This window comes from Megalops cyprinoides, chromosome 6 (genome assembly GCF_013368585.1).
Source record: "Megalops cyprinoides isolate fMegCyp1 chromosome 6, fMegCyp1.pri, whole genome shotgun sequence".
Classification (NCBI taxonomy): domain Eukaryota; kingdom Metazoa; phylum Chordata; class Actinopteri; order Elopiformes; family Megalopidae; genus Megalops; species Megalops cyprinoides.
Window position 1 is genome coordinate 10258222 of NC_050588.1, and position 25973 is coordinate 10284194.

At 42.6% G+C, this 25973-nt stretch overlaps 3 protein-coding genes across 3 annotated transcripts; 2 read left to right on the forward strand and 1 right to left on the reverse strand.

Annotated features, from left to right (window-relative positions):
* Nucleotides 1-1723: 1723 nt before the first annotated feature.
* Nucleotides 1724-4091, forward strand: LOC118778644 (toxin MIT1-like). Its single transcript, XM_036530240.1, has 3 exons — nt 1724-1795; nt 3583-3708; nt 3972-4091. Exons 1-3 carry the CDS (start codon nt 1724-1726, stop codon nt 4089-4091), a joined length of 318 nt encoding a protein of 105 aa, XP_036386133.1.
* A 4855-nt stretch (nt 4092-8946) lies between these two features.
* Nucleotides 8947-13170, forward strand: LOC118779048 (pepsin A-like). The gene is made up of 9 exons (XM_036530908.1): nt 8947-9002; nt 9232-9382; nt 9605-9722; nt 10484-10602; nt 10865-11061; nt 11198-11314; nt 11872-12016; nt 12109-12207; nt 13033-13170. Exons 1-9 carry the CDS (start codon nt 8947-8949, stop codon nt 13168-13170), a joined length of 1140 nt encoding a protein of 379 aa, XP_036386801.1.
* A 2126-nt stretch (nt 13171-15296) lies between these two features.
* LOC118778938 (zinc finger protein with KRAB and SCAN domains 1-like) lies at nt 15297-17295 on the reverse strand. Its single transcript, XM_036530740.1, has 2 exons — nt 17142-17295; nt 15297-16604 (listed from the first exon to the last, which is right to left on the reverse strand). Exons 1-2 carry the CDS (start codon nt 17293-17295, stop codon nt 15454-15456), a joined length of 1305 nt encoding a protein of 434 aa, XP_036386633.1. The 3' UTR covers nt 15297-15453.
* Nucleotides 17296-25973: the final 8678 nt, after the last annotated feature.

A 25973-nucleotide genomic window follows, 5' to 3' on the forward strand; every position in this document is an offset into this window, starting at 1 on the left:
GGTGGCGTTTCCCTGCTCCGCAGCAGCTGCTCGATCTTTACGCTCCATTGTTTGTCCTTAACTTTGCCTGACTGTTTTAAAGAGGTAGTGGCTTTTTCACTGATTAGGCACAGTGCTTTGCAAGTTCCGTGACCACAGTACCACTTGCTGATATTTGTTAGTTAGAGTTCAGAGAAAACTGAAAAACGGGTGGCTTGAGTAGCCCCCCTAAGATGCTTTGGTGAAACACCTTATCTGGGGTATTACTCTGTAGTCTTAATGTGTTTTTCCTAACTGTCTGGCTTAGGTGTAAAAATGAAGCTTTTGTGATTTGCCTGTTAAAGGCTGTTATAGGCTGCGCATATAATAAAATGTGAGTTCTATGAACATGGTCTCTATGAAGATTTATTATATAGTTTTATATATATAACATTAAAATTAATATATATTAAACAGCTATTGATTAAAAATGTCTGTCCATGACGGCTTGTGATGATGTGTGTGTTTCATAATCAGCCTGCTTGGTTCTTCTTTGGGGTGGAATGAAAAACTATGCAAATTTAAATCTCTTTATTAACTCTTTTAAGGATACACCCTTGTGGTCATACACTAGGGCCTCACCCTCCTCCATAATCAAGTTTGTCTCACCTGTTATAGGGACTTCCGCAGGTATACCTTGGTTTCCAGGGATTCCATAATTTGGTTTTATGACTTCTGAAGTCAGCAGGGCTAAGGAATGTAATATCAACTCTCAAGAATCTGTGCCACATTCCATACAGTAGGTGGTGCTATGCACCTTTATATTACCTGCCCCTTACCTCCCTATCTGTCCTGGGCTGTGGTGATTAAGCTAATGACACAGGAATCTGGAGCTCAATAAAACACCTTTTGCTGATAGGCCAGACAGCACCAGCTCTGATGGATATCTGTGATCCTGTCCTAACGCTGTCTATTTGTCACCACAAATTCCAGCCATGCATATATTAAAGTCCCTCCAGACCAGCCACTCATTTGGTCAAATTATGGGGCACAGAGTCCATATATATTTATGATGCTTGTTCTGGCACGCCAAGCTCAGTTGTAATATCCCGGTACTGGCTGTCTGACCCATCCCTGTCAACTCAATGGCTGCTCCAAAGTCACTATCCCTGTAATTTAAAAATAATTAAAACAAAATAAAAATAATCTGTTTTGTTTCCATTTTAAGTATGCACAGTTTATGAGCATATTTTTCTCTTGAAAGGACATATTTCACATAATAATATCTGATTCAAAATGACTCCTGTTTGAAAAAATTCTGAGCATTTGGGCTTTCCATGGTTCAATTTGCAGGTATATGACAACTACTACTGATCAAGGAACAGAACTGAGGGATTTTTTCTGGGTGCACATTAACAAATCCATAGAAAATACAGGGTATAAATACAATTGCACAGTTTTTTCATCTCTCTTTCAGTGGAGCCAAGGGAGAGGGTGTGGGATGAAGGGGTTTGATATAGATGGAGCCGAGCCTCCCTGCTTTAAATCTACAGGGGCCTACATGGTATGAGAAAGAGAGGGTGGGGGAGAAGAGACAGTGAGAGAGAGACAGAGAAAGAGGGAGGGAGAGAGAGTGATTAGGAGAGTGAGTGGGAGGGAGAGAGGGAGCGAAGGTGAAAAGGGGGGGTCTTATTCGGGCACTTTAGATTGCTAAACCCCTCGGTGGGACACACTGATGCTCGCACCCGTGACTCGCTGCACTGCCATGGCCAGGGTCCTGCTGCTGTCTGCGCTGCTGGTGTCTCTGCGCTGCTCCACAGCGGCTGTCATCACTGGGGTGAGTGTCCCCTTTATGAAGGGAAGAGACCCTGTGTCATTCTCTCCTCCGCTCCTGTGGGTTAGCCGCTCCTCACAGAAGCCACTGTCCATATCAGCTGCTGAGAGACAGTACACAGGTTACTGAATATTATTCATTTTTGTTTTTCTTATGCTTTTGTTTTTCGGTTAGGGGACTACAATCTGGCACCAAACAAGAGTGTTTCTGTTTTTTAATTAGTTTTCTGATGGTCTACAGGCAAGGTTCTTGTCGAGCTGGTCATAAACATTGAAACACTCCACAAGTATAATTCTACAAATCATTCAGTCAAATAATGTTCTCCTAGAGTACAGATTTGAAATTCCTCTGTCTAGGGCGATTGATTTCATCTCATTTTTTCGCTGTAGTTGTTTTTGCTATTATTGATGTAGAAATAACCAGAGAGAAAGTCAGATATTGGATTCCTTCAGTTTTTCCAGATTGCTCTCGACATAAAGCATAGATCGAATGTCTTGGAAATGTCATGGAAATGACTGCCATAAAAGAAATAGATATAGGGTTAAAGATCTTACAGAATCAATATTCATCTTCTTCAGACAGATTCCTGCATGACTAAGGTACCATTTTATTGTAACAGTAACAGACCTAATAACGGTTAATTAGTTAATAAGGATCCTTGCCTTTCCAGCTGCTATTTTATCAATCACTGAACTCATTTCATTAAATTGAATTCTAAACAGGTTAAGTGTTTAATTCTTGTTCAGTTTTACCTGCCATTGTCTTGCATGTGAACCAGCAAATGGTTAGTGCGTAATGAGAGGCATATTAAATACAGGTGTGTGGCTGTGTGGTACACTGGGGCTGGTTCCTTTTGTCTGTCGGAATCAAATAAATTGCTTATTTTTTTAGCAAGTTTAGTCCTTGTTTGGTTTTGTGAGAGACGTTGGCCAGCTTCCTTACAGGACAGTACCGCTCATGCCAAAAAGCTTAATTAGAACCATAATTAGATTTAAGATATGAAACAACAACAGTTCAGAAGAAACAAAAATACAATTAGCCTTGGTTTCTGCGCCTTTGTGACTCTTTCTTTGCCCCAAGTTATGTCCTGCTCAGCCTAATTTAAAAGAGTACGGTTTTTAAATGGAATTCTCCCTTTCTCTCTCTCTGTCTGCCTCTCTCCTTCCCTCTCTGTATCTCTTGCTCCCTCTTTCTCCCTCTGTCCATCCCTCTTTCTCTGTCTCTCCCGTCTCCTTCTCTGAAATACAGTTCCATACGTTATTGGCATGACTTTCATGAGAATAATGCCAAAGCAATCAGTCTTACAATCCATATAAACATATACAACAAAAATGTAATTAACAGTGCCTTGACACTCAGTATAGAGATTGGTCAGCCACTGTCCTGGCTGTGGAATGCTAATACAAATTGTACAACCAGTGTTGCCATTCATCCCTCTGCTTGGAGCATGGTCAATTTTTCTACTGCATCCAAAATATGAAATTTGGAATTATTTTGGTAAATCTTTCAACACACTGTGTCCTTATATCTTACCTGTCATACAGTGACCACATAATAAGGGAGTAATTTTAGTTTGTTTTGCAGTTTGGGCCATTCTAATTTGTCACTGTGAATCACTGTTTGTCTGATATGGGTGAATGGTAAATGTTAGGTGTTACGTGGTTAGTAAATGTCAGTACCAGCTGGCTGAGTGTGCTGTCTGAAGCGCCTGAAATTGTGTGTCTCTGGGACATGACATTCTCTCCCCCCCCCCCCCCCCCCCATCCCTTTTTCTCCCCTGTCTCTCTCAGGCGTGTGAGAGGGACATGCAGTGTGGGCTGGGGACTTGCTGTGCAGTCAGCCTGTGGCTGCGGGGGTTGCATATGTGTACCCCACTGGGGACAGAAGGGGACGAGTGCCACCCCTTCAGTCACAAGGTAAGGAACAACCCTCCTGAGGAGAGCTACAACAATCACCCAGAGCCCACCAGGGCAAGGTGTCCTCTCACTTTCTGGAACAATTTAGTTTCAGCTATTTAACCAAATAACAAATTATCCAAGTTTTAGTTACTTTGAGGTATAGAAAGTTTTGCCATCCCTTTTTGAACACCATTACCACTTACAGTGGTAATGTTCAGGCACAAGGTGGCGCGTTTCCTGCATGTTCAATTGGTGATTCTGTTTTGTGTTCTCTGTCGCAGGTACCCTTTGTGGGAATGAGGCAACACCACACATGCCCCTGCCTTCCTCACTTGGTGTGCACCAGGGACATAAACAGCAGATACAGATGTACTGATGACTTCAAAAACATGGAATTTTAATGGCATGCACCAGGGACAATGAGAACACAGAAGAGGCAATGGTGGGAAGGCAAATGAGGAAACAAACAATGAAGATACGAATAACAACAAAAGCACAAAGAAGCTTTTTTATGTTTCCTTTTCTCACCCTTGTATGCTGTGCCCTTGTAACTCACAGCACACAGAGCATGCAGTGAGGCCATTTCAGTTCAATATTCTCTTTTGCCCTCTTTCTGCATCAAGGTACTGCTGAATTACACCAGTACACGTGAATGTATTGCAATGCATGACTGAGAATGGCCATGTTGAGGTCATCTGGACCTTTATATTCTGTGATATTAAAAATGCAATAAAATGTTCTGGCTCATATTTTTACAAAACAGGAACAGCATATAGACTGATATATTTTATGACATATGACAAATTTTAACACCTGCTCATATCAAAGAAGGTGAAGTAAAAGTAAAGAAAGGTCATTTTTGCAAAGAATGAATTCACTATCTCATGTGAGCACCATTTGCTGTTAGCAATACCTTAACGCGATGTGGTGTGGATATTACAATGGCACGGAGCCATGTGGACGGTGGGCTCTGATGCTTCCATTCTGGAGCTGCAGTGTAACTACATGGGGGCTGATCTCACCAGGATAGCCACTAGGGGTCTCTGTAACACTCCTGCCATAAAGGAAGACATTGATCTTGCATAGGGGTGGACACTCATGGCTACCCAGGCCATGACTGAAGCTGATGAGTGTACAGAGACCCCAGTGTATTGTAATGTTGTTGTACTGCTTTTAAATGCTTAATATGATTTAATACAGTCTCATCATATTCACAACCCTCGCTGTGGATGCAGAACATACTTTTTTACTTTTTAATTTAACTTCCTCTGTGTCCTTCAAAGACAAATCAAAATGAACATCTTCAGCAGCAATGCCTGGCCACGCAAAATAACAAGGCCCCTTTATCCTATGGCATAACAACAGACACTACAATAGTTAGTGTGCTCCTGGTGTGGCTTTTTGTATGAAAAATGAGACAGTCCCCACAATAGCACAAACATTCAGCCATATATGACACAAGTCACATATTCACAAGTGACCAAGATGAGTTGTGCAAGTACCACCAATGCCACTGCTACACCTCCCAAGTCATGTAGCACCTTGTGGAGCAGGGCAGCATACCTACAGCATCAGTGGCAAAAGAGAATGAGAGGGGAGAAGTTTGCAGCACAGGGTCATGTAACATATACTCTCTACACTTGTCATACATCCAACCAAATAGCTCCCACTGCCCACATCGCCAATGCCTGACAAGAATTTAAAATGTTTATATATTTTTTTTCTTTACAGTGCACTGTAATTTAAAATGTGCATAGGGAACAGATCCATTTGATGGCCCATTAACACGAGAGCTGCCAACCATCATATTTTAGGGTTTTCACGTTTTAAAATATTCATAAGCAACTATAAGCGTAAGATACGGCAATATTTTTTCACATCGAAAGCAGAATTTGGCTATGTCTCACTAAACACGTGATTAACGTGTAGCGTGTCATGGAAACCTATAATCAAGAACATGATAAACACGGCTGCGATAGTTATATTTACTAACTTGATAATGGGTATTATCCTGTTAAGGTGTGTTTGTCCTTTCTAATCTGTCATTAAATATTATATGAAATATTTCTGAGAAGCTTAATTTCTTCATTAATATTGTTTATTGGATTATATATATTAGGGCTGTCAAGCGATTAAAAAAATAATTAATTAATTACATGCTTTGTGATTAATTAATCTAAATTAATCGCATATATCAATATTTGCAGTGAGAAGCATTTTATGTTCAAATTGTGCTTTATACAACAGTTAGTTCCGACCAAGTAATTTGATTGGACAAGTGGCATTTCATGAGTGCTGATATTCAGTATAACAGCACTGGCACTTTTAACTATACATGTACCACTCCGCTTAACAGATGTTCCGATGCAATCGTTGATTACACCAATGCGAACTTAATTCGCATTTACCGGCAGCACAAATGTGGATACGTTTCCGTGTATGATATAAAAGGAATTAGCTAGCCTGCAGTTGGGTATGATAAACGTTTAAATGTACAGTGACATAGGGGTCAAGAGGCATCATAGAATGCGATTAATCTGCGTTAATTTTTGACGCGTTATTTTTTCTTTAACTAATTAATCGAAATTAACGCGTTATGTATATACCAGACTGAAGGATATTCTGGGCAATGTTGTTGCTGTAACTGCAATAAAAATGTTCAAAGTCACCAAAAATAACCCATATGCAACTTGTCAGCCTCCATAAATCTGATTTTAAAGATATAAAATGCTATCTGTGAGATAAGGCTGAGGTCAGGAATTGACATCAGGGGTCATTATCAAGAGGTGATGGTATACCATCAGTATACTATCTGTAAGGGGTCTGGAAGTTTTCCCAAATCAAAAAAGATCAGGTCAGATGTCAAACTTGGGTAGCTGCCGTGAGATCTGACAAATGGCTTCCCACTGTGTTGTGTTTGGATCACTTAACTAATATACAATATATCACTTCCATTTCTAAAGCACAAAAAGGAGGCTCTGTCGAGAAAAGGCACACCTTAGAGGTAAGTTCTCACTTAAGCTAATAAAGATGGCCAGCTCAAAGTCTTCGAAGAATAGAAAGCCAATTTCCAGAATAAAGGTTTTCCTGAGATCAGCCAGCTACAGATAAGCCTACATCTGGTTCTTTTCTAGCCACTATAATGTTACCAACAGTATCAGAAATGAACTGGGCCATATTATTGTATACATTTTCAAGATACAGTACCTTCTAGGGTTTGGCTGTACTTGACTGAGCACAAAATTCACATCCAAATGCATTACTGTCTACTGAACGTCATTAAACATTATTTTCTAACATCACTTTCATTGTCATTTATTATTTATCATTTCCCAATATTTGGCAAAAATTTCATACATTTGCTAAATGCACTGAATATTTAATAAACGTTTCAGCACTGTAAAACAAATTCATTCAAATGTGCAAATATCTGCAAAAATGTACTAAATACTTACAAATTGTTTCAAGCATTTACCAAATATTTACCATATATTGATATTACAGACTTTATGTAACATTTAAATAGTGACACGTAAAATCCACACATATAAGACCTATGAACTAGTTGTGAAATGTGAAAATTGTGTACATGAAGCATTTAGCAATTCTAGGAAACTACACTAAAAGTAAGATCAGCAAGGGCGAAAACAAAACACTCCATACCTAACCAGTTAAGATTACATTGTAAGTGGCCTTATCAATGGTACTAATCTCACTTTGTTCATTCTTTTCAAGATAAAATACAATACTGCCAGAGCCAATAGTGTGGGTAATGAGCCTTACATCTTGCTATTGCCTTTGATTGAAATGGCTTTTTCAGTTTGCACACATTAGTCAGAATGAGAATTCCTCAGCTGGTTTCACTCCTTGTTCTCCTTGTTACCCTCGGTCCAGCAGTTTCTTATGTGTTAATTCCATTATGAACATAGGCTTGATAGAGAGGGGTTTCTGCACTGCACTACAGTAAATATCCATAAATCAAATACTTCCATGTGTACAGAACACAGTCTCAGCTATACAAACAGAAAGTTCTGCAGCAGTGTTAGCAAAACCATTTGACCCTAGTTCACTGCATATCTGAACAAATATTTCTGCAAACCTTCCAAGCTATAATACTTGCATATAAGACAAATAGAAGTTGGTTCAATCTAAAGTTGAAAGTCAATTAAATCGCATCTTTCACCAATATTGTGAAGTGAAACCATGTTAGTGAAGTTTCCCATATGTGAAGAGTTATTCTGTATTCTACAGTATAGTCATTTGAACTCATAGGGTGAAATAGCTAGACCTATGAAAATGGTCAAAATCTAAAAAACAAACAAACATGATGGTCTAAATGTGAAACTAACTTCAGTTGTCTATTTTCAGATTTTGAATTAGTTATATTTTAAGGGGTTTAGCAATTGTCTTGATGTACGGATATGATTGCAAGAGTATTTGGACTGTTGTACTGCAGGACAGGTGGTACTGTTGAGTCGTAAACAAATGATATGTATTCCATGTTCCATTATTTTAAATATGTATTCCATTTTTTGTTACTTATCAACATAATATAGGGATGATCCTAGATCTTGGTTCAAAATTCATGTTAAAAACAGCCTTTGATTTAAACTGTTCCCAGTGCTGGGCATGAGTGTGTCAAACACACACTTCCACCAACAGTGATTGCTAAAACTGTAAAGTCACATTTTAGGCAAAATCATCTGGATAGGGCTGAAAAACTGGAAAAGGTCATTTTCTTCATGATTATGTTTCAGTATTACCTATGTGGTTTACATGAATCACTTTGGAGTGGTTCAAAGGAAAAAACTGGCAATCTTTTGAGGCCTACTGCACTGTATTGTGCTCTATGGCTGAGACTATGTCGTACAGTGCACATATGCAACATATCTTCATAGGAACATAGCTCTGAGTTCAAGCTTCCACTTAAAAGCATATCCCAGGTTATTCATCCTTTGATCTACTTATCGCCAATTGCCTACCCTTCAATGCCATTTGCACAAATTTACGGGAAAATAATGAGTTTAAATAGGTGATGTTGCACTTTTTCATTGAGTGTGTTATCAAGGACATTAACATTGCAAATATTATTACTATTCCACATCTGCAGCTACCTATCTCAATTCCTATTAAGAGCTTGTGGTTTCTTATCATGTTGCCAGAGAGACAGAGAAAGTTTACATGGTCCACAGATTATAAAAGGCCCTGCTTCCAATTTCTTATTAAATCCAAGAGAAGAAGAATTTCAAAGACACAATGAAGTGGGTTCTCGTACTGTGTGCCCTGGTGGCCCTTTCCGAGTGCATTCTCAGGTAAGATAAGCTATTTCAAATGCCAGTTTAATTATTTTCAACCTCGACACTTGACACATTTTTACACAGCGCATTTGTTACAGATAATAAACCAGTATGGATGTTTCAGACTGCTGGTACTAACTGGTCATTTAACCAAGCAGAGTGCGTGGTGTATTTCTGTGAAATGAGTCTGACAGTATAATGAGAGGGATGGATTTCCGGCACCAATTTTGCGCTCTTGTTCCAGGGTCCCCCTGATCAAGGGCAAGACTGCCCGGCAAGCCCTGCGGGAGAGGGGTCTTTGGGAGGAGTACAGGAAGAGGCACCCCTACAACCCTATGGTCAAATTTGACCCCCGTTTTGCTGTTGGCAACGAGCCTATGACTAACGATGCTGATGTAAGAGGAAAATATCGACTGTCCTCGCATTTCTGTTCAGATCGGTTCACATGGCATTATTCCTCAGAAACTGTTTTTTTGTGAAATATTTTCACGCTTACATGCCTGTGAAGCATGATGTAACTCGTGCCCTTATTGCCACTGGAAGCCGGTACCTTGACTGCTGTAGGGAAACACACATGACCTAAACTAACAATTGTGTCGCTTTTTTCCCTGATGCAGCTGTCCTACTATGGCGTCATCTCCATTGGGACTCCGCCCCAGTCCTTTAGGGTCATCTTTGACACTGGCTCATCCAACCTGTGGGTGCCCTCCAACTTGTGCAGCAGTGAGGCATGCCGTAAGTTAACACAACTGGGAGAGCCTCTGTACCTGCATTGAATTTGTTAACCTTTCTGTTCTGTACGGGATGTAATAGGAACCATGTTTGACCATTAGGAAATCTTAGGGTAGTCGAGTGTAGTGTCGTGTAGTGTAGAGTAGGTGTAAGGAGCAAAGCTCCTAACCGAAGGTTGCTGGTTTGATTTCCTGCTGGTGCCCTGCTGAGGCACCCTTGAGCATGTTATTTAACCCAGAAGTGCCTCAGTAAGCATACAGCTCTATAAAAATGTAAATAAACATGTATAAATAGGAACCCATGTCACTGGATAAAAGCATCTGCTAAATGACAATAATATAATGTAATCCAGGTGACCCACGGCATCAGATTAACAAACTGGATGCACAAGTATGCCTACCGGACTTCATATTTGTCCGCTGTTGGGCCACAACTGTATAACCTCAATGTATCTCTGAATTTTGACTGCCAAATAGAGAGGCAATGGGTACCATTCTCAGACCATGACAGGTGTTCCTCTGCATCAACCCACTACCCTCTGGTTTTAGTGTGGACACCAAAAGCCCCACCTGACTGGTGTTGTAGGTTTAGCCCCAGGCAAACAACACGGACTCATCAAAGAAAGCACTTAGTAGTTGGGCTGAATCTGTGCATCAGCTTGACTTTGAGAACACAGAAACCCAAAGGGTCTCGAGAATAGCAGAACACAAGCCGTTCTCTCTCTCTCTCGCTCTACGTCTCGGATTATTTTTTGGTTATTTCAGAAAACCACAACCAATTCATCCCCGCGGATTCCACCACCTTCGTATCCACCAATCAGTCCCTCTCTACCCAGTATGGCACCGGCAGCATGACTGGGGTTCTGGGATACGACACTGTCCAGGTGAGGACAGAGCTGCAGTGCAGCCTGGGATCAAGCACAGGTCTAAAACTCCCCTCGCTGTTGCTGCCAAATGAGAACATCATATTATGATACGCACGTGTGTCTATAGGCAATACATTCAACGCAGCAATGATACATTCAGTTTCAACTATCCCAATCATTGCAGGAGTCCCAGAAATCAGGTCGGAGTGCATTTAGATGGTTTATGAGGTTTACTCTTCATTTCCCTGAGAAATGCATCGTCTCACGCTTCATTCCCCAGGTGGGTGGCATCCAAGTCACCAACCAGATCTTTGGTCTGAGCGAGACCGAGGCCCCCTTCATGGCCTACATGGAGGCCGACGGCATCCTGGGGCTGGCCTACCCCTCCATCTCCGCTGACGGGGCCACGCCCGTCTTTGACAACATGATGAGCGAGGGGCTGGTGTCCCAGAGCCTGTTCTCCGTCCACCTGAGCAGGTTAGGGTTGCCCGGCAGGTGGGAGAGAGGCAACAATAAACTACCATGTTGCCGCTTTGCGGGAACTGTGACGGTAGGTATGACACTAAGGTGATCTAGAGACAGGTAACCTGACACAATCTCTCTTTTGTCCAAGCAACTCTGAGGCGGGCAGCGTGGTGACCTTCGGCGGGATTGACCATTCTTATTACACTGGAAGCATCCAGTGGATCCCCCTGTCCTCTGAGACCTACTGGCAGATCAGCATGGACAGGTATGGACAGCACAGGCCTTCCATTCCAGACCACTCGTCCCTCTAAATCTACTGGTCCTCTGACAAGTCATCAAATATTTACTGTCACCCAGGGCAAGTACACTGCTTCATTACAGGTTTACATTTTGGATTTTTTCTCACATCTATAAATCCGTTCCAAGCCATTTCATTACATGTTTAAATTTTAATTTTAAATCTTAGTCTGCTAAAAATTGAATGTGTATCTTGAAACTTAACTCTGAGCTTGTAAGTGTAAAATGTTTTACATATAAGCCATGGCTGCTGTTAGAGGTGCTGTTGGCACATACAGCACATAAACACTTTTGAAGAAGTAATTTGGACATTGCATACATTTAGCTTTTAAAACAAATGCCCATTCATCTGAAATAAAGCCATCCATGAACTGAATGAGGACGACAGACATCACTAAACTTCACTCCAGGACGTTTTCTAAGCTCCAAGAAAATTTATGAACAGTGACATTTTACAGCTCAGCCCCTATCTATCCTTATCACTGACATACTGATAGTTCATTAGACCTGCATTTCCTCATGTAGCGTCACCATCAATGGAAACGTAGTCGCTTGCGCGGGCGGCTGCCAGGCCATCATAGACACTGGCACCTCCCTCCTTGTTGGACCCGGCAGTGACATCAGCAACATGAACGCCTGGGTGGGAGCCTACACCGACCAGTATGGCGATGTAAGTCACTGTTCACTGTGCGTCTCTTGCAGATTTCAGATGTGCCACACATTCACCTGGTCTCAATAACATGCGGGTCTCTTCTTCAACAGGTCATTGTGAGCTGTAGCAACATCAACCGTATGCCTGACATCAGTTTCAACATCAACGGGTACTCCTTCACCGTCCCTGCCTCCGCCTACGTGTCACAGGTCAGCCTCTCTCAACAACAGTAGTTTCGACTGGCACGGGTTCCGAAGCCCACTGCCAGTATAGTAGGCAAAGCCATTTAAAGTGTACCAGTCGAAAGTATCTCCTGCTATCTTGGACTGTAAAACACAGGCAGTGCACGAAATTCGCCAAATATTTATATGTGCACAAAAACTAATTAGCAGATAACATGGATATACAATAAGGTGTTTGATATCACTGGTTAAAAGTTACTTGGCCTTTGTTCACAATTTGCTGCCATTCCCCATTGCAACAATTATCGGCATTTCTGTGATTATTATCCACTCAGGACTTTGACTAATTTACCTGTTTTGTTACAAAATTTGTGTATACATATTCAGCAGGACTGCATGTTAAAAGAAACCTCTTGAGACAAAGTTTTGACAAAGATTAAAATATGAAACATTTGTATCAACTGACACAAAAAAGAATGTATTTTAGAGAACATATTTTTACCTCAATCAATATTCAAAATAAGTAAATTATTGCCATTTTGTATATAGCGATACATTTCTCCTTGGCATTCATGTTTTAAATGTATTTACAACAAAAGATAGCTGTAGCCTTGTATTTTAGTAGTTCAGTTTTCAAAAATAGCTCTGACAGCAAACAAACCTCTTTTTTTCTTCTAAAACTTTCCATGTATCCTGCCTCCCTATTCTCTTATAAACATATTACAATGTGTGTAGAATATACAGTATATACACAATATGTTAAATATATTTATAATATAATAAATATAGAGCAGGGGTATAGTTACCTCTATCAATAGAATACGCATTATTGTATAAACTTTCCCTTTCCAGGATGGGTCTAGCTGCACCACTGGTTTTGGGGGTGATGGCAATTACCAGCTCTGGATCCTAGGGGATGTCTTCATCAGACATTTCTACACGATTTTTGACAGGGGCAACAACATGATTGGTCTTGCACAGTCTGTTTAATCAAGCACAGACTGCCAACAGCAGGGGGTGGGGACCTTGGAGGTTTAAAATCTTCAACATTGCAAGTCTGTCTTCATGAACATAGTGTCACTTTTATTGTGGAGTTTAAGCTCTGGTTTTCAGAGTTTTCAGTGCAAGCACAACTGTGTATGTGACAAGTTACATAGAAATAAAAGTTTGCTCTTTGCATTACAAGTCGTTTGTTGGTCCCTTTTTTGCTCAGACAGAGCGTGTGCTTTTCTTAACGCTCTTTACATACTCTGTCATCTTAGGTTTGCTTGGTCCTCACATTCCAATCAACATTTCAATTTAAGAATAAACATACTTCTGCAACTTCAGCAAATTTTCCTCACATCAAACCCTCTATATCGCAACACTGGGGTGATGGTAACATTGGCGACTGCACCGGCCAAGCTGCTTACACTTACAGCTGTCCAGTCACAGCATCCCCTGTGGTACCCTGTTTGCATCCATTCACAACAGTCCTGGATGGTGAACTAGGTCTGTCTGACAGGATTCCTACCCAGTTCACAACAAAGTGCCAGCATATGTGGACAATGCAAACAAAAAGGAAATGAAGCATGTGTGAAATATATGTATTAGGGTTAGAGGAGGAACATGTGGTTACCTGGTGAAATGCGCTGCTCCATTTTTCAACTTTGGCCAGTCAAAACCTTTGGCCTCTGCTCTAGTTTGCTTTACAAGGAGAGGTGGTGTAACGAAGGGCAAGAGCAGTCACCCCACCCAACCTCGAACCTGGATCTACGGGGTACCAAACATGCGACTTTGACCGCAACACCAAAGAGCCAGGCTCATTGGTATGGCAGTCAGAGCGCATACTCAACCTTACTGACGGCACTCCGTCACAGGTGGTCACATGAGAACAGACTGAAGTATACAGGGGGGTGAGCTACTTAGGGTATCAGGGATAAACACATAAAGAAACCACAATAGTGTATAATAGACAAGAAAACAAAATCAGTTAATAACTGACTGCTTAGCATATGGAAAACGTTATTATTTTAGTTCTGAATGATGTTATGAGTTTAATTTCAACATAATACTCCAAACTTCTAGCACAGAGGCTGAAATTTAAGGCAACTTGTTTAGGTAATATCAAAATAATGACAGGGTACCCAGAAAATCTGGTGGCTCAAGGAAGGGTTTAAAAAAGGAACATTTTGTCTCAGGCTTCAAAATTGCTAAGACCAGCCCTGAGTACAGTGCTTGTCATGGAGGGATGAGCACAACATATTCAATTCCAAAAACCTGGCTGCATAAAGGAGGTAAAACATTAAAATCCAAATTCAGCAATGTCTCTTTATTGTTATGTTTTGATCTATCTTTGAAATGTGGGTCATTATATGCTCCTGATATTCTAAAATGATCTCACGATCACTCTACTCGACTTTCACAATGAAAGTTAACACCATGCATTTTGAAGGACTGCGGAGCATGGATTGAGTATGACTGCAAATGTCTACAGGAAGCCAAAACACTGCCATTAACATCTGTTGTTCTTTGAATGAAACAGATGGTAATTACTGTACTACTTCACAGTCAGCTCTTTGTGCCACAATATCACAAAAAGTGCCCTTTAGTGACTTTAGTGGGGAGGTAATGATTGCTTTGTGCCAAAGAGTAGTAGTTTGCGCAATGAAAGTGCATTTTCATGCACACAATGATCATTTGGTACCAGAACATACCTGCATTCCAAAATTGCAATACCCAAAATAACTATTTATGCCATGAAAATGATAGTTTATTTTGTCAAAAAAGGTCATTTCATAAAAGATCCTTGTGTCCAAAATAATATATAGTATCCCCTTTTTTACAGAATATAAAGTCATTATGCAAGACAAGTCATTACAGTAAATTAAATCACAGTCTATTATGCTCACAAAAGTGCAATTATCTGTATTGACCATAAAATTTCAATCTGCAATTACATTTATCCATGAAAAATAACTGTAAAAAACACCTGACATTTGAAATGACAATAAAAACTCAAAACTTATGACAGTCTACAATATGATGCACTGCATATATATTTATATATACTGTATAGAAACACACACACACACATATTTCTTTACATTTTTAGTAAAACAAAAAAACAGGCCTTGTAAGACGTCACTATTATAATGCTCAATGATCCAATCAAATACTGATATAGCTGAGCCCATATTAACTTAGATAGACAGCAGCTTTGAGCAGAGACTGGGAAAAAACTGCTCCTTCTGCTCAATTCAAGCACCCAGATCCCAAAAACAACAATGATGATCAGCAGCTCTCCCTGTACTCGAAAGAGCCATGGGGTCTCTCTCCAATGTGAATCTGTTGGTGTATTTTTAGGTGCAACAGGCGTGTGAAAGTCTTCCCACAATGTGTGCAGATAAATGGCCTTTCCCCTGTGTGTATCCTCTGGTGTCTTTTAAGATTACTCTGCTGAGTGAAACTCTTCCCACATATGACGCAACTGAAAGGTCTCTCTCCTGTGTGAATTCGCTCGTGTTCATACAAGTTACTCTGGTGAGTGAAACTCTTTCCACAATGCGTGCAGGCGAAAGGTTTCTCCCCCGTGTGTATTCTCTGGTGGCGATAGAGATTGTTCCGGTGGCTGAAAGTCTTTCCGCACTGTGCGCAGCTGAATGGTTTCTCTCCCGCGTACGCTCGCTGATGGATATTGTTGAGGTGGGGGAAACCCAGTCCAAAATGTCCGTCCACTGACTCACCTGCGTCGGCCCTCCAGTGCATGCTCGTGTTCTCAGCCACGCTGAAGCTCAGGGCGTTTCCCTGCTCGTCTTCAGCGTCTGAGCCGGAATCCACAGTGCTCTGACTCACTCTTGTTTGTACCTCTGACGTCTGGCGTTGCTGCAGGCTGGTCTGAAACACAAAGTTCTCGCTTTTTACTGAGTGCGGCCTCTCCCCTTCCTGCTGCTGCTGTCCCTCACCCACCTCTAGCTTGGCCTCCTCGTCGCACACAGACCGACTCTCGGCCTCCTCTTTGACGCATGCAAAACCTGACTCAGCATCTCGGGGCTTCGCATCAAAAGATCCCAGAGGGGATGCGCTGCCACCGGAACCTTCCGTGGTGGGAACCCGCTGTAGCCCGCCATTAGCCGACAGTTGCCGTGAATCCCCAGCAGCGAGAGTGAAATGTGGACCTTCAGACTCTGCGTCCCTGTAGCTTCGTGCGGACGTGGCCCTCGGGCGACTGTCTCTCACAGGCGCACACTCAGCACCCGGGCTGGGCAGCCTTCCAGGCCCTGCCTTCCTGAGCCTCGGGGTGACGTGATCCTTCCCTTCTTCAGCCTTCACTGTGAACGTCAGCCCGCCAGGATCCTCATCAGAGGGTCCACACCCACGGGGCTTGGCGTGCCTCTCTGGGCCTTCCGTGGATACGGACCAAGCGCCCCTCTCCTTGGGGGGAGCTACAGGCGTGAGACGCCTGTCACACACAACCTCACGGTGAGGGCGCTCAGCGGGAGACCTCATTTCGACATCCGCAGCTCCTGCGGAGAGCATGAATCTATTAAAGGCTGTAGTCAAGGGTGACAACTTAAGCGGGAAATGATCTTCAAGTGACAACAAGATAATGCTTTCCCGCAGCAAAATTTAAAAACTAGTGCTGTAGGTTTGAGTCATAGCCTTCAGTGATGACAAAGACACCGTCATCAGGGGTGAATGATGATGCTGACAGGCAGTTAATTCCGTCATCTGACTGGCTCATTCAAAGACTATGGGTAAATGATATTTCATACCCCATTTAACACATGTCCATCTCAGCATGAACACAACAGGAGAGATGACAACAGAAGAACACACCTAAACGTCACTTTATTATTCACTGTTGACATCCAATAGTGCAATTTCAATAGAGCAATTTCTACCAGGTCTGACTCCTGGTAACCGCTGGTTTCTGACTTGTGAACTGAGGTCCTTTCAAAAATCTTACCCTTTCTACTTACTTTCCCCATTGATCGCCAGTCCTTCCTCCGAGTCACTGTTCAACAGGACTGTGTCAGGTCCATTCTCCTTAATGACGAGTGATGCTGGGACACCTTTCTCCAAGTCTATAGACTGAAACAGAGGAGTGACGTGATGACGACAGGCAAAGCCCATCTCTGCACCTTAACAGCTTAGTAAGGCCTCAATCCTCTAACACCTGCTACCTCTAGCAGTTGATGTTTATTTTACATATAGTATTGTGATGTATTTTGGATTCTGTGCTGTAGTAACTAACATATCGTAGTTTACTTGGCTTCCGTTGCCTACTCAGGTTGGACAAGTTACCTTGTGGTAGGGCTTGAAGAGTGAATAGTGAATGCTCACACTCACTGGTCTGGGAGAGTTGTTAGCCTGGTCTGACACTGTTGTTCATTTAATTGAATGGATATTAAATGGAATGGATATAAGAATATGGAATCAAAACTTGGAAATGTTTGTCTTTTGGAAAATCAGAACAGACTGATGCAGAATTTTTTAACCCACACCCTTGTGACAATCACAATGAATCCCTGCTATTCTTACTAATCTGAAGATTGCTTCCATATGGATTTTTTTTCCCACAATTTCTACCATTTGCAAAACCAGTGGCTGCACAGATCAAACTCAAGGTGCTGTTTTAAAGAAAAGGAGGAAGTGGCCATTTTCTCTGCAGTTGCAATTCAGATGCAGTGACAGCAATAATTCTACAATCTACAGTAGATTATCAGCAGACTTGGGATAATTACAGTGTATTACCTCTACTGTAATACTATTAAGAATGTTATACGAGTGCATATCCCAATCCAGCAGTCATGTGGGAGAGGGAACAGCTAGCAGTCACTCTAATTTACCTCCTCTGTCTGAATGACAGACTGCAGAAGTACATCCTCCACCTCCCCAGCTCTCCACAGACCGCTGCCCCACTCCCTCCCGAAGACACTCTCCTCCATGGAAGGACGGTCCTCTAAAAAGGTGGGTACAGGAGTGGAAAGGTTTGACTTCATTGACTTCTCACTGAACAAATGAATGAACAAAACCCAATTATGTTCGACCCTATGGTCAGATTACTAGCGGACATCTATTCCGGTCCATGCACGCCGAGGCTTCATAAGCAGGGAAATCAACTGACGAATCAGAACAGAATTCAGACTGACCACCCAACCAACTACCCAGATAAAGATACCGTTTTCTGCTCCTTCATCACAAGTTTGAAGTCGTCCATGCACTGCTCCGGAACTTTTTACGCAAGTCTCTCGCGTCCCTGTTGCGCACCCTCGCGCGTTCAGCTTGCTCTCCATCAACTTCAATTTCCTCCTCAGCGCTTCATTCTCATACCGGTTTCGAGACATTTCCAAACGCACGGCGGTAGAGCTTTCTTCCACAAGTTTGGTGATTTCTGCCACGGCCGCTTTGGCTAAAACCTCCATAATGGAGGCAAGCTGTGTCTGAAAGGTAACTAAATCCAGCATTTTACCAGCGATTACGCATCACCCTTTCTAAGATAGGCTATGGCTATATTCTGTATCAAGATAGCTAGCCCTAGCTAGCTATATCTGTATAAATTTTGTTAATCTAGTGCAGTAGCGCATCATACGAATAATTCAATTAGAAGGTATGACTAACTGCTAATTGTTGTTTTATTAGATTAATTTGCCAAAGTTATGGACAACAAACATGTAGCTAGCAACCTAGCTAGCTAGCTAGTAAACACGTTTGTTTCCGGGCAGCTGACGAGTATGGTGACCGAATAACCGTAAATACTGTAAAATAATGGGAGATGCTTTTTATAATTAGATATGGATACTTTGACCGTGTGTGTCCAGCATTTAGAAATATTTCCCGAAAAAAAAGTGATACACATTATATCGGATAGATGAATCCAAACCTACACAGCAAGTTTATTAATGTAGTCTAGAATGTTGTGGAAACACATACACTCCCTCTCTGCTGTTAAATAGATTAATTGGTGTGACTATAATCGGAACTATTTGTAGTTATCATTACACGGACGAGAAATGAAAAGCAGTTAGACCCATTCCGGGTCTTAAGAGAAGCAGGAGAGTGGAACAGAATTTAGCAGCTTCAATGAGTATATTCATATGCATCTTGTAAAACCTGAAATGGATTTGACTTCCATGAATTGGCAGCACAATTCCCATACCTGTATCTTCAACAGCTATCGTTATGGATCCCAAGTGTGACCAGTGCTGAGATCTAATAAGAATCGGTTGTTCCTGATAAAGATGTCCTACCTGGAGCAAATTTTGTGGCAAAAGTTTCATATAGATTAATTTTCAATGATTTGTGTATTTGTGCTGCCACTAGATGGTGATAACAGTAAACTTTAAAAAGAGCCATTGCCGGAACGTTACAATTTTGAATACTGGTATGTCTTATTCTGGCCAACAGATGACGCCCGAACACAACTGAGTGTTAGTCACACCAGTTATGAAGGCGCAGTTAAAAAAATACAGGAACGGCTTTTAAAATCCTTGCACAGAACTAACATGTAAGTCGCCGACACAGACATGCCTCACTACTCACTTTTAACCTCTTTATCTTGTAATTTTTTAGCACTGAAAAATAGGAAACCACTGAAATGTTGTATTTATGGCCTGGCTGTGCAAAATACCTCAATGGCAACATACACTAAGAGAAAAAAGGATTCAGAAGCCCATATTGTTCATTAATTTATTAATGCTTGTATTATACATATTATAATTTACTTTAATTATGATTCTTATTATTATTGCAAAATATAACACATATTTAGCATAGGCCTTTATTGACATTGTGAATCAACCCCCTGTTATCTATCAAGTGACTGAAAACCTAAGTACTAATTCAGCAGCACGGTTTTATTTTCATGACAATATCAAGATTGTGTTATTGACCGTGTGTTGTCACTGGGTTTTTGTTTGATCCTGCCAATATTATTTTCTCAGTGTAAATGTTTATATTTCCACCTAGCTTTACTCTGTACCATTGACTCATTTTTAATGTATCAGCTGTATAGCATTTGAGTTTGCAGTAACTGTTTACCACAATGGCCTTTTGAAATGCCTGAAATAAATTCAGTTGGAAATTGAGTTCATTCACAGTTCACTGGGATTTTACCTGTACCAGACTCTTTAAATTCCACCTTTGGCACATTTTGTACTTGTTTTATTAACAGTTTTAAAAGGCAGCTATTAGATATTGCCATATGAAATTATTATAACACTACAAATAATACATTCTAAATGTTGTGCCCGTTGTGACAGATGTGTTCATTTAATTTGTAATTCCCACTGCAGAATGTTTGAATGTATGGATGCAGGAAGATTATAATTTTAATTTGCTTGCATTAAAGTTAAGTTAATTAATTTACAAATTTGAGTTCACTTTAAATCCAGACAGTTAATTGCACATCACTTTTGCACATTTGCACATTTCTGAAACATTCAGCCAATATGGAACAGTTCCTTCCAATTAAAAATGGCACTTTTAAAAATAAATCTGCACCATTTAATGTTGTGATGGCTGACATATGTTGCCACGGGGGACTCCACAACAACTGCTAAATGCGCTTTCTGGGGCATTATATGGTTGAGTGGAGAATTTAGAGTCACGTTAGGGAGCTGGACCTGTGATTGGCTGGGTTGCAGGTTTGAACCCCAGATGTTGCACTGTCACACCCTTGAGTGTAGTGCCTGCCCTGAATTCTAGCAGTAAATATCCTGTGTGAATGGGCAATATGATAAATGTAATTCATCCTGGATGAGGGCAATGAGTCATTACAAATAAGTGCAGTGAGACAGTGATTGGATACAAAAAAAAAGGTAATGGCACTTATGTGCTATTGAGAGGGCTGGTGAAACTCGCTCGGAGGTCAGTGCGGTCTGCTCCCTGTCTGTTGCACAGCCTCGCAAAGAGGGCGGTCGAGAGTGCGTCCTGCAGACATTCGCTCTCTCCCGGCGGCGGCATTTGCTTCTCTCCGCGCGTGTGGCGCGATTAAATTGCGACAAATATGTCCGCCAGATTCTCGGGTCGGTGGTGTGGATAAATGATGTAATGGCCAGGATCAAGTGTGCCAGCGGTGGCTGATGTTACCGTGTACGGCGGGCCGGCGCGCTTCGCTGCTGGGAAACTCCTCAATAATTCATTAACGAGTCTTCATTTACAGCCGCGCGCCTGCCCTTCCCTCCGGCAGCAGAGCAGCCCACAGCGGAGACCCGCGCTAATGGATTCACGAGGTCCTCAGATTACTGATGTATGCTGGAACACACAGACGAGCGGCCGCCCCACTGCTGGTTGCACTGTACTGGATTGTGCCGTACTGAATTTTCATTACCCAGGCTTACAGTCAGATGGAACCTGTTAATATTACCCTCGCTGTGGCATGTTGGGATATCAGACACTGGACGCAAAATGAATACAACATTAATCCCGTGGAACACTGATGCATTCCAGAATATAAATGAATACATATATATATATATATATATATATATATATATATATATATGAAATCAAGTGGGCTAGGCCTTCAGAATGTATCTGAATTTTTATGTGGGTGCTTGTTTGTTTGTTTGTGTGTGAGTGTGTAACAGTGATATCATATGCAGCTGACTTGTAATTTTTGGTTAATTGTTAATCCAGTGGCTCTAATGAAGGGTTTGTATCACAGTCATCCCCACTAGCCTCCAAAATGTGCACATACACATACACACACACACACACACACACATGCACCAGCAACACTAAAGGGACAATGCCTTTCTGCCTGAGTGAGACTGTGGAACTGTGCTACACAATGTGCACTCTGCCTGACAGAGAGAGGCTGTGAAATTATGATACACGCTACGCTGCATGAGTAGGAGTTTGATGACGAGTCGTTCAAAGGCCCTTGAGACGGGGGGGGACGACGGGGATGAGCAGCGACTGACAGGTGTCTTACTGTGAGTAAATAATGCATGAGACCCAATGGCGCCGTGAGTAATGAGAACCCAATACCCGTGGGTGCAGAGAATGCCCTACTGAGGGTACAGTTTCCACCCTAATTCCCCGTGTGTTCTTGTGTTTCGTCCCCGAGCAGTAGCCGCTGCTGAAAACGGCTGATAACGTCACGAGTCATCTAGTGAGAGCAACTGCCGCAGCCTTCGTCTGCTCGCGTCCTGAGACGCGAGCTTCCTCGCGTATGGCTTGCCATCCAGTTTGGGACACAATCAACAGCACAGCACAGGAAAAACAGCAGGCCTGTTGTCATAAACAATCCTTCGTTTTTTTTATTTTTTTTTTAAAACGTATACTTTCCAATACATGTTCTCTACCATGTAACCTGATTTGGGGGGGATATGTGTTACTGTACATTCTGAGCTTTATCTGAGGGATTCCATGCACGCCCGTTGCGTAGTTACAAGCGAAACCTCTCTTTTTGTCTGAGCCGGGGGCCGGTGGGCTGATGTCGTTTGAGACAGAGCTGCTCTGGGAAAGAGACAGACATGTTGATTTGCAGACTTCCCTGCTGATCAGACACACAGAGATCGATCGATAGTCAGAAATTGCCACTGAAAAAATAACAACAAAAAAAAAGAATGAAATACAAGCCTGCCTCAGTGTTAGTCCATAAAGCAAATGACTGGCCCTCTCTTTCAGTTTGCAGACGGCAAAGACTGCTGGGTATAAGCTTAGTGTTTAATCGATCAGTCGAGATGGTAGCACAATTTTCACAACTGTGACATCACAAAGTGCTGGGCAGACTGTGTTCTCCCAAGGGAACTGAAGAACTAGAAAAGCCAGGCCGGCTGGTGAAAACTGGAAAACTATTCCCCGAGGCCACGCCATTCTGTTTTCAGAGACACTGTAGAAAAATGCTTTGGATATCAAAGGATGGCGTGTCCTCGAGGTAGCGGCCTTCACCTGAACCCGAGTTCAGGCGCTCTAGCTCTGAACATCCAGCCCTGATCATGAGTGACATGCAGTCGTGCCACCAAGAAACACTTGAGAGCAACAAGATAAGCGCCCTTTCCATCTTACACCTGCCCCGTTGTTTTTTTAAAAAAGCAGTGATCAATATACATCCTCGTTGCTGCCTGTTTCTCTCATTCGCGGCTCGCTGTGGCCAGAGCTGAGATCCTGACTGGAGACAGAGCTGTCAGAGGAAGGGAGTGGATGCTGTGGGCTTTTGTAGTACTCTATGCTATCTGCCACTATTCCTCGTTCGCCCTCCTTGCTTTCACAATACTGCCTGTGGTTTAACACTGTGCAGACCTGCTGGGTTAAAACAGTGTGTGGGACTGTGGGTTGGGAGGGATTAATCGGGGGGGCAGGTGTTTTCTCCCCCAGCTGTATTCAGTCATTGGCTGTAGGGTTTCTGAATCAGTCTCTGTTGTCATCAGACGATAATGGTAAAATGCACCTGAATGTAACGGCGTTGACAGTCAGTTGGGTGTCAGTCTCTTTTGACGAAAACATGACAGTCTGATGCGGTGGTTCACTTGCTGTTTGCGAAGACCTTTTCGTCGTGGCGGTGCTTGTCGCTCGAAGGGAAGTTATGGGCGAGGGCAATCCAGACGTGCGGACGACAGACTGGACGACATATTGAACTTGAGAGGAACAGATTACAGCTGATGCGTGACTTAAAATATCATCCGTGGTGCTTCCAGTCTGGCGACAAAACCTTTCGTCCGTTGTGCAGAACAGTTTCTCTTTTTTTTTTTTTCCCCTTGAAAGACAGTGACATTTCCCATTGAAAGCTCGTACAAAGGCAAGAGCCGAAAGGCTGGCGAACACGGAACACGAACACTGGAACATTTTTAAGCTGTGGCACTGATGCAGACACAATGCTGAGCGGTCACCAGCAATGACTAACACAAGAACACTGTCACAGTCACATACATGAAAGAACAATAATGACACCATACTTAGCCGAATCCTTCCCTAATACTGGGGGCTGTGGGATGTGTCTGGTGTGGGAAAACAGCCTCTGAAGCAGCAGCGGTTTTGTGTTTCTCCAGCACGTCCTGTGCCTCCGACGGCCGTACTGAACGCAGAGCAGTTTGAAGGACAGGAGGATGACACGGAATGTCACCTGTCATACGCGCCAGATGTAGCTCTGAGGTATTGTAGTGCCAGTGCCAACCGATGCACTCCCAGGGGAAATTAAAAGGATGGTCGGAACCATTCCAACTGCATCATTAGCAAAGGCTCTGTCCCCACTGCAGTATCCCACCACACCCATTCTCGTCCCGATCAGAGCTGAACTGATCATTAAATACTTGCTTCAGAAAAACACCAAGTCAGACTGTGATTAACCTTACAAGACTACTCTGAATATGTCACATGTCAACATCTATTTCCAGACGGCTACCCGGTAACAGGAATGGAATTCTCTAATTGGCTGCACTCGGCCAGGAGCCGGGGCAGTGCCGGCGAACGAGCTTAAGCAGCACTCACACTTTTACATGTGCTCACCCTGTCGGCTTTAAAACCACCAGCAGGTCCCCTTTAGCAAACGCAGCCAATCATTGCCCGGGTATTTCAATCTGGCAATCGATCTCCTATGGCGGTTTTTTTTTTCTTTCTTCCGTTCAAGTGGCCTTGCAGAGAGGTTGCAGTGATGCCTCACCTCTACTGCGTGTTCCTCTCTCTCACACGCGGTGAGCTGTTGGAACATATAAAGCCTGCCTGTGGGAAACCGCATGGTGACGCCAACCGAATGGCTCCCGCACGCAGCCGCCACGCCGCTCTGTAGAAATATCCATTCACTGCTCTGTGCCGGTGTGAGTGAGATCTGCCAGACAGAGCCCGCCTCTCTGACGCGTGACATGCCCTTTACATTACATATTGTTGACGTTTGATTTATGGGGGGGGTGCTATAATGGTCTGGCCCGTACAAATCTTTTCTTAGGGTGTGAAGAGACGAGGGAGGGTGCTGAGGTGTTCTGACACTCGGGCGGGGTGCAGGGGCGTCCGAGGACAGCCCGTTTTGAAATGCAATTAGCGGCGCTAAACGGATATTGATTCTACTCTAAACGAAACGTTCTGTTCTCTCTGTTCACAGGTTCGCACGAAAGACCTTGGAATCCACAACACAAAGCACAACAGTTCAATACGGAATTAAACACGACATTCTCTGGCCAGCAGAGGTTACAGTATTCACAGACCACCCCTCAATATGCAGAACACACAGGCCTGTACACCCATGAGCTTTCTCTGAGTTTAACTATGTCCACAAGAAGTAGCATAAGCTACAGAATGAAGAACCTTTGGCGGTGGCACGATGGGCCCAGAGTCTTCATGGGATTTGATAACCAAAACCCAGTCAGTCATGTCGTGCCTATGTACCTCGCACTTTTGTACACTGTGACTGCAGGCATGGAAAGTCAAGCAAATACACTGCCCGCCTGCTGGCTTTGAATTTGTCTCCTGTCTACGTGTCGTCAGGCAGATGGCTTGATTTCCATTTCACTGAGACCCAAGACTCCATGAGGGGAGAACGAACGGGTCGTCCTGAATTTCAATGCTGATTTTTTTTTTTTTTTTTACAGAGCACCCAGCACAATTCTGGTGCCTTTTTCATTGTCACAGACAGGCAGGCTGAAGCTGACAGGCAAAATGAATTTGCCTGGACATGAACGTCTGAGAGATAAGGGGGAAAAAAAAATAAAACGCATTAAAAATGTCACTGGTGTTCTTGAGCATCGCAAAAACAAATTTTACAGTGTTAAAGATGACAGTGTTTGCACAACAAATGTGATCATTTATGCAAACACACTCAGACTAATTTGGTAAATGTTATTGTTCGTTTTTAGGGTGATGCATTGACCAAG